This window comes from Dermacentor albipictus, chromosome 6 (assembly GCF_038994185.2).
Source record: "Dermacentor albipictus isolate Rhodes 1998 colony chromosome 6, USDA_Dalb.pri_finalv2, whole genome shotgun sequence".
In the NCBI taxonomy this organism is placed as follows: domain Eukaryota; kingdom Metazoa; phylum Arthropoda; class Arachnida; order Ixodida; family Ixodidae; genus Dermacentor; species Dermacentor albipictus.
In genome coordinates, this window is record NC_091826.1 from 37817317 (window position 1) to 37830835 (window position 13519).

Genomic DNA, 13519 nt, shown 5'->3' on the forward strand with positions numbered 1-13519 from the left:
CGGCGCGCACGTCATTTTTCGCATTCCTCTTGTATTTTTCGTTCTGCCTTTTTCTTTATCGTTCTTGTAGATATTTTGGCTATTGAGTCGCCTCTTTTAACCACGAAATTCTTGCTTTTGCGTGCCTGGTGTCTTTGTTCCGCGTGTCACGATGGCGCGAGACGTGCGCTTGAAAGCAAGCACGCGAAAAGCAGTCAGCAAAAAGAGGCGCGCATGGAATAAGAGCGCTACATCGTCGAGAACTACAGCTTCGGTGATGCCGCAAGCTGCTGTGGCATAGAGATATGGCTGTGGCCTTGGTGGATGCGGCTGGAGTGAGCTCGCCAACAACAGCTTCGCCGGTGGACGCGGCTGGACAGTCCCGATCGGTGTCAACTTCGGTGTTACCGCAAGTCTCTGCAGTGCCGGTGGATGCGCCTGGACTAAGCCCGTCGAAAATGCTAACTTTTGAAACGCTGCAAGTCGCTTTGGATTCCGTGTCGTCGGAAGCGGCCGAGCCGGCTGACCTAAGCCTAACGTCGACTTCGGCGTTTCCGAACGCCGCTTCGGTGCCGACGGACGCGGCTGAACCGAGCTCGCGTGCTCAACGCTTCGACGCGGTGTTTTGCGCGGAGTGCGCGGGGCGTGAAAAGTACGCAGACAACATTAAAACTTCATTGGCAAAGAAGTCCGCGACTTCCCGCAAGTTCGAGCTAATGAACGTCGGCGCAGCAAGTAAAGACGACTTTCTGAGCTTTTTTTTTTTTTGCCAAGTACCAATGCAATACAGAGGTTTTCACAATCTTTACATGAACAGATTTCTTTGAGTTTGGTGTTATTGTGTTCAGTAATGACTGGGCTGCATGCTAAAGCATTAAATTTTTCCATGTGATAGGTAAACAAAAGTGGCAGAGTAAGCAAAACTTTGAATGCAATTTTCTCAGCTTTGCTTTTTCGATCAAATGCCTTTGCCTTACATAACTTTTCATAATGTTTGCATCAACTGATTTTATTGAATTAGGTATCATTTTTTTCAGTAAAACCTCAACTACATCCTAAAGCTTTCCATTTTTCATTAAACCCATTAGACTAGCAATTAGGTCAGATGTAAGCTAATTACTCCCGCATTGTTTTTTTCTTCCTACTTTGTTATTCATTCATGACCTATATGATCACTTTTTAAAAATTTCTTTAGCTTTAGGATGTGCAGTGGGCCCTTGGAAATGACAGCCATTCTTTGAAACTAGTTTTTTTAATTAAGAAATTATCATAATGGCCCGTAAGAAAAGACCTATGTGGGATGAATTATTTTGCAATATCTTCATTTATAGATGAGATATATAAAATCTGAATATATATTTGGGATCAGCATTCAAAGATATATCTGCATGCCAATTTTCAGGAAGATATGTTACGAAATAAAAAAAAAGTTTTCAAGACCCTCATCCCCCCTTAACACGGTGTCGGGGCTGGAGAAATGGCATCCCATTCTGCAGCCACCATTTTAAGCACCACAAATGAGTTCGCACCGTCGGGTTGTGGACTTCTTTGTTTTCTGTGCATACCACAGGTCAGCTTCAACGCACATCAAGCTGCATGTGCGTTCGTACTGGTCATGTAGTGGTTGGTACTAGTCAGTCATGTTGGTACTGGTCGGTGGCAATGCAGCTGTGCCATTTGAAACAGGCGATCAACTAACGTGAAGGCGGCTGGGACCTGTTTCTGGCACTTGCAGTCGCTTCCAATGCTTTGCAATTATTGTGAATGAAAATGGCGGCAGCCAATACAAGCACGCTGTTGAAGCATGTTTGCACAATTTAGCTGTGCAGAAAATGCATTTGAGACATTTTTTATTATGTTAGCATTACACGGCTAGGGGATGGTGGGCCTAATGTTCCTATAGCTTTGAAACATTCACTGGGAATATGAAAATCTTTCATTGTGATGAGAACTTTGTTTCGGGCTTTTGTTTGGTCGCAAGTTTCGACTGTATGACACAGCTGTGTACTGTCTACAGAACTTTAGCTTACAGTGCTGCGATCTGTATGCTTCACTTTTTTGAAATTGCGTAATTTTCGGTGAATTTTCTAAAAATATATTGATGGTCCTAATAAAACATGTGTACTGCATCCATTTGATAGATTCTAACTTCTCTTAAATGCAACAAGCCTCATCAGGTTTGGTGATGCCAATTACGACGATTTCCCAATTCCTATGTCTTTACATGGTAGTTCTGAGGTTGAGCTTCCCCTCAAGGCTCGATGCAGTTGAACTTCTGCTCGCATGGCAGACGCATGTTCTCAAGGCGAGCCCCCGCTGTCGTGTTCCCTTACGCAGGCGGCGCATCGTGCTGACGGGCTACCCGCTGCAGAACAACCTGCTGGAGTACTGGTGCATGGTGGACTTTGTGCGCCCCTCGTACCTGGGCACGCGCTCTGAGTTCTGCAACATGTTTGAACGGCCCATCCAGAATGGACAGTGCCTGGACAGCACACCCAAGGACCGGCAGCTCATGCGCTTCCGCGCTCACGTGCTGCACAGCCTGCTGCAGGGATTTGTTCAGAGGTCGGCTGCACCCCTTGCTGCTTATTTTATTCCATCACGGTGATTTCGTTAGTTCGATGTTCTGCACCGTGGCTGCATTCCCATAGCTCAAGTGTGAAAGCGTGTCTGAGCACTCCAAGTTTGACGTTCGGAATGAGTCAGGCGAAAGTGTCCCGAGTAAGGAGTTGCAAAAACTCATTTTTGAGACCAGATTGAATAGGAGTCGAACACTTTTTGAAAAGTTTTTGAAATTGGAACAATTAACGGTTTTCACCCTTAATATAAAGCTATGCTTACATCGTAGTGTAATCACAACGTTAGCAAGCTTCTGTCATTACGTCTTACGTTATGAAGTGCTGTTTATTAAAAGTGAAAATGGAGCATTAGGAACAAAAAGCAGCTTATTAGCATACTCAACTCCCTTCAGTGAGTGCCAAATGATAGCGGTTTAGCCGAAAACCTCTGGCTCCTTGAGTGACATATGGCATTCTTCATTAGGAAGCTTCTTGGGTATTTTTTGCCTACTATGGCTTCCAAGATGACATTTATTGCACTTTTGCTCCGATGTTATGTTTGGCCATCTGTGGTTGGCAATTTGTAATGCTTTTAAAATGTTTGTATTTGCTAATACAGTGAAATGGTGACTATTTGATTTGGAGACCAAGACGTACTCAGCAACAGTTGAGTCATTATACGAAAGTTTCGAATATTCACACACTCCTACCTCTGAGTGCTATACTTTGACGAGCTGAATGCGCTTTAGTGCCACTGGAGCGTTTGAAAACCACCAGTCGAACATACCGTTAGCGGTTCTTAGAGCTTCATAGAATGAGCCCACAGGGCTCATTCATACCAGCAACTCCCAAGTTTTTCACAAAGCTTCTTCTGATGTCGAGTGCGTCTGTGTATCATCATCATCATCAGCCTGGTTAGGCCCACTGCAGAGCAAAGGCTTCTGCCATACTTCTCCAACTACCCCGGTCATGTACCGGGTCATGTACCCCGGTCTGTGTATGCTGACACTTATTTTACTTGGAGATGGCGGTGCAAGCAGATGTGACCGACATCGATTGTGAGACACCTCAGTGTGGCAACGGGCAGGTCGCCACTTGCCGGTGTGAATATCTGTTGTGCGACCTCTGTCAATAGCCGATGTGAATGAGCCCACGGGTACGACCTAGGCAACAAGGGAAATCCTAATGTTCTGTTGGGTTGCTCTCTCCAGGCGAGGCCACGCGGTGCTCCGGGACGCCCTACCCCGGAAGGAAGAGCACGTGCTGCTCATTCGGATGACGCCCATCCAGCGGACGCTGTATCGGGAGTTTGTCAAGGAGTTTCTTCACAACTACAGGGTCACCAACCCACTCAAGTTCTTTGCGGTCTGCTGCAAGGTCAGTGTCGCCCAACAAAATTTGTAAAGGAAGTGTATGTACTCTGTTTTAATGTGCACCTTCTTTGAGGAGATATTGAGGGATGTTTATGTGTGCATTAACTCCTCCAGTTTTCTGTGTACAAGCTGGGTTTGTCCTCGTATTAGTACTTGTAAAAACAGCCAAGAACTAGCTCAGATACTTTCCAGTTTTTTTGCAACTAACATTTTTGCAACAACACTTCTAATTTCTTTTTTTTGCAGTTCTTTTCTGCAATGGTTAATTTTGCAATTAAGTGGCTGAGCTTTTTATGACTAAGTGCTTAACGAGAATAACACGGGACTGTACTTGCAGGTGTGGAACCACCCGGACATCCTGTTCCACCTGGTGCAAGATAAGAAGCATGAGGAGGGCCTAGACATCGACTTGGACATCGACTTGATAGGCCCCACGGTCAAGGAGACGCAACCCAAGAAGCACCACCACCATCACCACCACCACCACACCAACTCAGCAGGTCAGGGGGGGCCAGCCATTTTTTTTTTCTTTCTTTCTTTCTTTTATTTATTTTTTTATTTTTTATTGTGGACCAGGCACAGTTTGATTTCAACGTTGCGTGCCACAGATTCTCTATGTCGCTTGATCGTGTCATGACTAAGGGTTCCTCTTTTCTTTTTCTTTTCATTTTTGTACTCTGATCTAACTGTACATCCAATAATTGCGTTGGTGTCACATGAATTGCAGACGGCTGGAACGAAAGTACGACCATTAGTTAGCCCTAAATTGACGCGTTTCATTCTGTGAGCACTCTACCTGGGCGCCCGCCCCATACTTAGTCAAGGTTCTTTGGATAATCTCACTGATCTTGTGAGAATAAATTCAGATGTCCCCCCTTTTTTTTCTGCTCCCACGTGTGCCTGCAGGCCTCCCAGACCCCGTAGTTGCGGAAAACAGCTGTGTGGGGCCGGACGGCAGCCTGGCCGGGTGCCTGGACCCTCTGGGTCAGCCACAGGACTCCCCGTACTCCTCCTATGGGCTCAACTGCGACGGCGTCTCGACACCCGTGTCCGGCATGGGTGTGAACAAGCCGAAGTACACGCAGGAGCCAGGCATTGTTGCACCCTTCCGGGAGAAGTCGGACAACAACATCAGCTACGAGTGGGTGAGTGGGTAGCATGGCCCTACTTTGGTGCATGTCACTAAAAAAGAGAGAGAGAAAGAGAGAAAGAAGAAGAATCGAAAAAGCTTGGATCCTTCAGGAGCCTTACAAGCTGCTCTGTCACTGCCAAAGCTAAACTGAAGCTGTAAAGGTTGGCGAGTGAAGCTGACTAGCGCATCGGTGTAGTATCAGAAAACTTGGGACCTTGCAAACTAGCCCCCTCTGTGCAACTTCCAAAAGCTTTACTCAGTCAACCAGTAAGTCAATTACTTATTACTAATTTGTAGAAAAACTGCAGCTTCACTTGATTGCAATGGGGGGGTCAACAAGCACTGAGAAACAGAAGATGTCGAGGTACGAGTGCAAGCTGGCAAAAGGGGCATTCATTGCTCCTTGATTGTAGCAATGCCAGCTAGACACTCTGGGTAACTATGTTTGACTTGCCATGTGGGAGTATCACGGGAATTTTCACCCATGCCGGTCTCTGAGGACTAAGTCTTTTGTGGGCGCAGTACCACTAAGAGAAAAACATGTATGAGTATGAGCGCATGAGTAATCAAACATCTGCTATTCAATTTCTAACATACAATGCTGTAAATGACATTACTAGAGAAATGAACCTATAGTCCCAGAAATAGCAGCTGTTGTTGTCATGCCTCTCGAAGTTTCAGTGCCGGAGGATTTGCCGAAGCATGTGGCTGTTCCTTTTTCCTATTCTCATTTAACTTTGTGAGCTCGACCTCATCACCACATTTCATGCAGGCAACATTCCATAGTTCTTTCTGAGATTGTACATAGCACTCTTCAAGCTGACTACTACAAAAGAAAGGGTGGTTATGTCAATGTGGTCATCCCGTGTCACGTCAGGCATACCCCCTGATGGAGAAGTACATGCCGGACATGCTGGAGAACAGCTACAAGTTCCTGGTGCTCATGACCATCGTGGAGCAGACGCTGGGCGTCGGGGACAAGCTGCTCGTCTTCAGCCAGTCCCTGTCCACGCTGGACCTTGTCGAGCGCTTCCTCAGCCGCCGGGAGGTGCCCCTCAGGCCAGGCCTCCCCCACGGCGAGAAGTGGACCCGCGGCAAGAACTACTTCCGTGAGTAGACAGAGCGGACAATCAAGAATCCTTTGAAGGAGTTCAGTTTCACATGTAACCTGCTGTGGTGGCTTTTAGCGGCTGTGGTGTCGCACTGCTGAGCACGATATCGCAGGATCAAATCCCGGCCGCGGCAGCCGCGTTTCGATGGGGGCAAAATGCAAAAACGCCCCTGCCCCATGCATTTGGGGCACGGTAGAGATCCCCTGGTGGTCAAAATTAATTTGGAGTTCCCCACTACGGCATGCCTCATAATCAAATCATGGGTTTGGCACGTAAAACCCCAGAGATTCATTCAGTTTCGTGTGTAGGGGTACGCAAATATTCTGAGCTTCAAACACAAATTCAGTCAGTTATTTATTCATACTGCCCATACAAATACTACACGGATGTGCGAGTATACAGGAGGAGGTCCCATAGAGCAAGGCTGCGGGAAATCGAATAGCATTTGCTATTTGAGTCGCATTCTACTCGGAAAATTGGCTATTCGAAGTTTTCGTGTTTCACGTGGAAGGCGGGCTGCAGCTGCCAAAGTATCACTGGAACCCATTTTACTCCTGGTGGAAAAATCTTGCCATTGTGTGAGGAAACCAGCAAAACTGTCATTTGACTGCAGCCAGTATTTGGGAAAAAAGCAGACAGCACACCATGTTGCTATAGTGTGTTGGTATGATTAGCACTGAAATTATGTTTGTTAAACTTCTTTGTTTGTTCGTTTTTGCAATTGGCCAGGTTTTAATAATCAAAAGCTTCGAAGGTGGTGCTTGTGAAGTTCCGTTTTCTTTTTACAACATGGCCAGAGACCTGACTTTAAGTAGAACAGAGTTTGGATTAGCTGAGCTTTCTTGCTGGATTATCACTGTTCGTTGTAACGGGTCTTTACTGTATTCCCTTAAGGGGGGACACGGCTCTTTGCGGCGAAAAAATCGCGAAAAAATCGATTTTTTGAAAAAGAAATTTTCGATATCTACAGCTAATATTCCTTTAATTCACAAAGTTTCGAATCTCAGGGAAGAGTATTTCGTCCGCGATATCAATTTATAACATCACTGTGAGCTGAATTTCGCGCAAAAACAGCCCTTTTTATCGCGGCGCGTAACTTTTTCTACGCGCGCGATCGCAGCCATCTTGGTCTCGTTGGAAAGAGGAGCCTTCCTTCTTTAATTTCCCGCCAAACGTGACTCCGTCGGTACGCCAGTGACGTTGAAATCCGGGGAGAAAAAAAGCCCGAACGCGCGATCCGATTCGTTGACTAGCGCACGTGACCAAAAACGCGTGCTGTGGTTGGCTGCGCGAGGTTCCCATCGTCTGCTCCACTCCGCAGGCGACGCGACTGCGTGTCTCGTAGGTTTGTTGGCGCATGCCCAACGATGTCCGATCCACCGGGAAAGTTCGCCACGAGGCACAAGTTCGGCAAAAAGAAGAAGCGATCAGCTTATAACTTTCAAAAGCGCTCCAGTCCTTCTGAAAGCATCGAGAGTGGCTCGCCGCCAACCGCAAATGATGCCGAAACCGCGGACGATGCCGAAGTAGGCCTAGCCAGCTCACAAATGAGTGAAATCGTTACGGACAGCGGTCGCGTTCGGCGTGACACTGCAATGTTGCAGCGTGCGGATTTGTTGCAGAGGGAGATGAATGCTCAAAAAAACTTCAAGTTCTTGCGTCAACGTCAGCAACAAAGCGGGTGCTGGATTTGCTCACTCGCGCCGACGGCGTTGCAGCCGCGCCAGTCGACGCCGAGGCAGGCTTCACTTTCGTCAGTAGGACTCCGTGAACGCACTGATGTCGTTTGTCAAGTGCAAGGTGTGCGGCGGCAGCGTCGCAGGAGGCAAAAGTGAACGGTAATCTGGCCTCGCCATAAAGATCGTTATCACGTGCGCGTGTTGCGGCGATATCGCGTCGGGGTGGAGCTCGACCCGCATGAACGACAGCCTTGCCGCGCGCGCGATGCAAGCCACCGGGAATCGGCGAACGGCGCTAAACGATGTTTTTGCCGCATTTGGGTGGCCGTGGTCAGAGCGACTACATTCCTGGTGGCTTTTAGCCACTTTCACTTGCAAAATCATGCAAAATTATTTCTGTACTTTTGATTAAAAGTGAATGTAATCCTTTTTTCTCGTTTTCTCAAAACACCGACTTTTCACTTGTACACAATGTAGGGTCAGATTTTGGAATTTATGCTTTAAAAATTTTCAATTCTGCTTTAGATCAGACAGTAGGGTAGCCACAATTCGAACAGTAAAGATTGAATTGCTATAAAATTACTAATATCTGATATATCAAAATAGTATTCCTACCATTATGTTCCTCATGTTCTCTAGTACCCAGGCATGTGCCAATACGAATTTCGTAGCGCATGTTTTTCCCTATTGTTTCTGCAAATTATGAACAATGAATTCAATTTATCTTCAGAACTAAATGGCCTATTGGAAAAATAATTATATATGTGAAATCAGCACAAAAGTCTTAACAAGAAGGGAAAGTTTCATGAATATTGATGGAAAACATCATGAACATTATTTGAATTATTGTCCCCCCTTAAAGAAGCAAAAGTTTCATTCTTGCCTGGTTGGACCCCTGTATCATCCTTGATCAATTTAGTATTCAAGCATTTGCCGTAATCACCATGAACATGTCCTGAAATGTTTTTTCTCGTTTTCTCAAAACGACATTTTTGATGGTAGTGTAGTTTTGGAGTGACGATATCTTTGGTTCTACTCATCTTATTGCAATAATTCTTTTTTCGTCAGAAAGGTAGACAAATTGGGAGTGCAGTAGGCCTAAAAAGTGAACAAATATCATTACAGAAATTTTGAAAAAGTAATAATTTCTCCAGGGCTTCACTAATGCCTTCTGCTTACAAAAGTTTGACATGCTGTAACTTCGGCATAAATCAGTTTAGAACATTCATTCTTGTAGCACTGCAACCTCTGATCATTCAACATCATTTTGATGTGCCAGTCTCCTTCATTAACAGCCAGCATTGTAGAGAGAACTTGCCTCCAAATTAGTCCATACAAAAAAGCATGAATTGCTTATATTTTGAAAAGTACTTGTTGCATGGGAAAACCAATTGAATATTTGAAATCAGCATGTCGAAATACATAAGTGATGGAAGTTTTATCAAATTGTGGCCACAAATAAAAAAAGAAAATTTAAGTGGGGTGTCCCCCCTTAAGCTACCGAAGAGATCCGCAGAAATTGAAATTAGAAAAGGCACAGGGTAATTGAGTGCCTAAGTTTCAAGGGTACAGTGTCTTAGAGGGGGCCTGCAACACAACCGTGAGCCCTTTCCAGCATTTCATTTTTTATCGAGAGCTTTCCTCTTCTATATGACGCCACACTTATACCTCATCACTGAGTGTTAGAGCCTCTATTGGCTTTAACGTGCAGAAGGTTAAACAAAGAACAACCCACACAGGCAAGACTCGTCATAGTTCGACTGCTTTGTATCGCTGATTGTACATTTCGCCTTCACACGTTTTCACTTATACATTTGTACATTGCACACACTAAAGTGTACAAACCTTATTTTATTATGTCCCCGTTGTCATGAATACGGGCAAGAACCTTGTCCTTGTCAAGCTGCAAAAAAAAAGCAGCTTTTAGTAACTAATCTTGTCCCAACGTTCATTTTTTTGTATATGAATGAATGTGCATTAAAGATTGATTGATTGATTGATAGTTGCGCCTTGGTCGATGAAGCGCAGCGATCATCACATGCTGTGTCACTGAACCTTGCGTCCTGTCACCTGCAGGCTTAGACGGGAGCACCTCGGCGCAGGAGCGCGAGAAGCTCATCAATGAGTACAACTGCAACCAGTCGGTGAGCCTGTTCCTGCTGTCTACGCGGGCCGGCTGCCTGGGCATCAACCTGACAGGCGCCAACCGCATCGTGGTGCTGGATGCCTCGTGGAACCCCTGCCACGACGCCCAGGCTGTGTGCCGAATCTACCGATACGGCCAGGCCAAGCCGTGCCACATCTACCGCCTGGTGTGCGACAACTGCCTCGAGAAGCGCATCTACGACCGACAGGTCAACAAGCAGGGCATGTCAGGTCAGTTTGGCGCGAGCGTTTTCTGCTTCTTTCGTTGCAGCATGCCCGCCAGCTCTCCTAGATCTTCCGTAAAGTTTGCAAATAACTAGCGTGTTAATTTAAAACCTGCTAATGTGTTACTTAGACAGAAATTGAATTTGTTGCACTTTAGAAAAATCCTCTGGCACACAGTGGCTGAAAGGTCACCCGTAGGGTGTAACAGAGGGGCATGGTGCATTGTAACAGAGGAGCAAAAACTGCATTGACATTTCTCTTCTTCCTTGCTGTTTGCCACTTTATACAACAGTCTTTATAAAGAAACTTTTGAAAACATTGCCATGCCTCTGGCCATGTTTCCAAATGCCATCTGGAAAGTCCAGTCCTCGGGCTTTTACAGGTAGACAACCTTTGAACTTTTGCAAATTGAAAACGCTGCAAACGTCCCAGTTGCATGTTTATACAATGAAGTCCACATAACGAAAGCATAAGGCAACGAAATTCTTGCCACAACAAAATGTTCTCGTATCCCCGGCTAATGTCCGTAGGAATCGACGTATTTTATATCTATCAACAACGAAATCCTGCATCAAATGTGGAGCCGTGTTCTCAGACGGTCACTCTCAGTGACACAAGAGATTTCAAGTTCTCAATTGCAGCCAGAGGCCTTTCAGCCAATGCGGTGGCCCCCATCTCGAGCCACCATAAGCAAGTCCATGTCAGTGGGATGAGGATTTATTTTTCTCTGCACACCACACCAGAGGACAGGACAACTTCAATGCACACCAAGCTGCAGAGTATAAACACACTACACATAGTATGCAAACCCCCATCACATGTCAGTACTGGTTGTTGGCAATGCAGCATTTCGAAATGGGCAGTCGTCAAGCAATTTTGCAGCCACGACGCATTTCTGGCACCTGCAGTAGTCACCTTCGGCCCACTGCTGTTTTTGTAAACAAAAATGGCAATGGCTAAGCAAGTGTGATTGTGGCGGTATTCTACGAAATGCGGCCAGAAAATGCGTTTGAGCACTTTTTGGACTCTGCTAATGTTACACGAGCAGATAATATGGGAACTGACATTCTGTCGAATTTTGTTAAGCAGGCTTCTTTCGGTACTACCCGTCGGGCATCGTGTAAGGAGTTGGCGTTGCCAGTTAGAGATTTGCCGGAAAACACCCTTACACTCGACCAATAACTTTCGCGAGATTTCACCTATAGCGGCAACGGTACAGAGTGCGACGGATGGCGTCATTCCAGACACATGAGCAACGGCCTTCCAGGTGCCAAGACAGTATGCTTATCACTGCAGGAACATTGTTGCTTGTAGGCTTGACATCCAGTTCTGAGCCATGCGAGAGCTCGCAAAACTGCTCCATGCCAGTGTTGCCATCTGACTGACGCATGGGGTGCACTTTGTGCTGTTGGCAATGCGGTTCTGGACGCCCTCGAGAATGGCTCGGCAAAGTAGGCCTGTGGTATTTTGACCGTAAAATTTCGTTTTTCAGCGCATTCCCTGTCCGTGCTGTAGCATTTCACAACAATTAAATTCTCACAAAAGCATTCTTCTTTTTTTTTTCTTTTTCCCTGCTAATTTTATCATTGCAGGGTCCACTGTGCTGTTGAGATACACACAGCTGGTTGGTCAATGTGCTTTCCACATGTGTAGGCTTCAAAAGTTGATTTGGCTGCAACGTGAATGTTCGCAACTCTGGCAACTTGCAATATAAGTAGTCTACACTGTAATAGACAGTATATGATGTTGTGTGCTAGGAGTGGACAGAACAGTGGTCACTTTCATTGCTCTCTAGTCGGCACAAAAGTTTGGCTTTCTTAGCTAAAGCGCGTTCAACACCCACAATGGGGACAAAAGGGAAAGTGGGTACTCCGCTTTGTCTTGTCTTTTCTCTTGTGTGCAGTTCAGCTGCTGAACTCATTTTTATCTGTGAGACATCTCATTCATTTGAGTACTGTTTTGCTTAGCTTCTTTACTTTGCCCACTCAGAAGGCTGCTTTCACAGACAAGGCCATTGCTCAAGGACAGTAGCACAGTTTGAGAACAGCGAGGGCCCAAATCTGGTACCAAGCACTTGCTGTCTTCCGGAATGACAGCGGAACGACTTCTGCTCTGGCAGTCTAGTGCTAATTCTTTCATTAGGCTAACGAGTGGTGTGCTGTAATGACCACCGGCCTTCCGGCACATGCAGACCGTGTGGTGGACGAGATGAACCCAGAGGCCAACCTGACCTGGAAGGACGTCAGCACCCTGGTGCAGGACAACGAGGACGACCCTCCCGTGCAGGACCTCTCGGCCGTCGCCAGCGGGTTCACTGACTCTGTGCTGCGCACGCTCACCATGGAGTACTCGCAGTGTCTCACCAAGGCAAGTTGTGTTTTTTGTCGTAGTACTCTCATATCTTAATGAAGTGCAAATGGGAGGAAATTAAATAAAAGGAGACGCATCTTATGCTTTAATTGCTTGACATTTCCATGCGTGATCACAGTGTAAACCAGTTTTATGTGCTCCAGCTTACATTACATTACATTACACTCGCACAATGGGGATGCTGGAAAGGAGCCTTCTAGTTTGTTTGCTCATGTCCTCTCGTAGCACTTTATAACACATACGAAGTCTTCCGGTAAAGTAACGACTGGATCTATCGCGTAGGCTGTGGGCAGAATAGGGGTGAACTTATTATGTAATCAAGTAATATGATGTCTTGATAGTATATGACTGTAACCTGAGCTTTCTGGAACCATTAGCTTTTTTCAAAGCACACTTTTGTTTGATCCTTTGTCTTTGCACATCATTCAGCTGTGAGAGCATAGGAAATAACCACAAATATGGAGCAACGAGTCGGCCAGAGATTTCTGGCCCGGTTGAGGAAAACTTCTTCAGAAGTGCTTGATATGTTTCAGCAAATGTATGTAGCTGACATGTTATCATGCACATGTGTGTTTGAGTGGCACAAGAGGTTCAAGACTGACGGTAGTGTTGAACGTGTAAGGCATGTTTTGAGTGCTTATCACCGGCGAATGACCGCCAGCTCACCAGAAATGTCGAAAGACAATGATGAGGATGTTACCAAAGATTTTGGCAAGCAAAAACTTCTCAAGAGTAGTGCCATGGCTGCTGAATGCTGATTTGAAGGAGAATCTCCACGGAAGTGTTTCAAGACATGATCTCGCGTTTTCAAACAGAACCAGATTTGCTTCATAGTGTCATCGCTGGTGGTGAAACATGGATTTTTCACTAAGGCCTAGAATCCTAGTACCCGAGTTGCCACTGGGAAGTCTCTTCCATCACTGAGGCTGCAGAAAATAAGGCAGTC

At 45.9% G+C, this 13519-nt stretch overlaps 1 protein-coding gene across 3 annotated transcripts in view; it reads left to right on the forward strand.

The window, feature by feature from the left end:
- Window positions 1-13519, forward strand: part of LOC135914578 (helicase ARIP4) — a 48592-nt gene that overhangs the window by 22857 nt on the left and 12216 nt on the right. For all 3 annotated transcript variants that reach the window (XM_065447492.2, XM_065447491.2, XM_065447495.1), the window contains exons 10-16: window positions 2317-2544; window positions 3749-3914; window positions 4248-4410; window positions 4817-5055; window positions 5920-6151; window positions 9910-10209; window positions 12395-12570. In XM_065447492.2, the coding sequence (XP_065303564.1) occupies window positions 2317-2544; window positions 3749-3914; window positions 4248-4410; window positions 4817-5055; window positions 5920-6151; window positions 9910-10209; window positions 12395-12570 (1504 nt within the window). The remainder of the gene's footprint in view (window positions 1-2316; window positions 2545-3748; window positions 3915-4247; window positions 4411-4816; window positions 5056-5919; window positions 6152-9909; window positions 10210-12394; window positions 12571-13519) is intronic.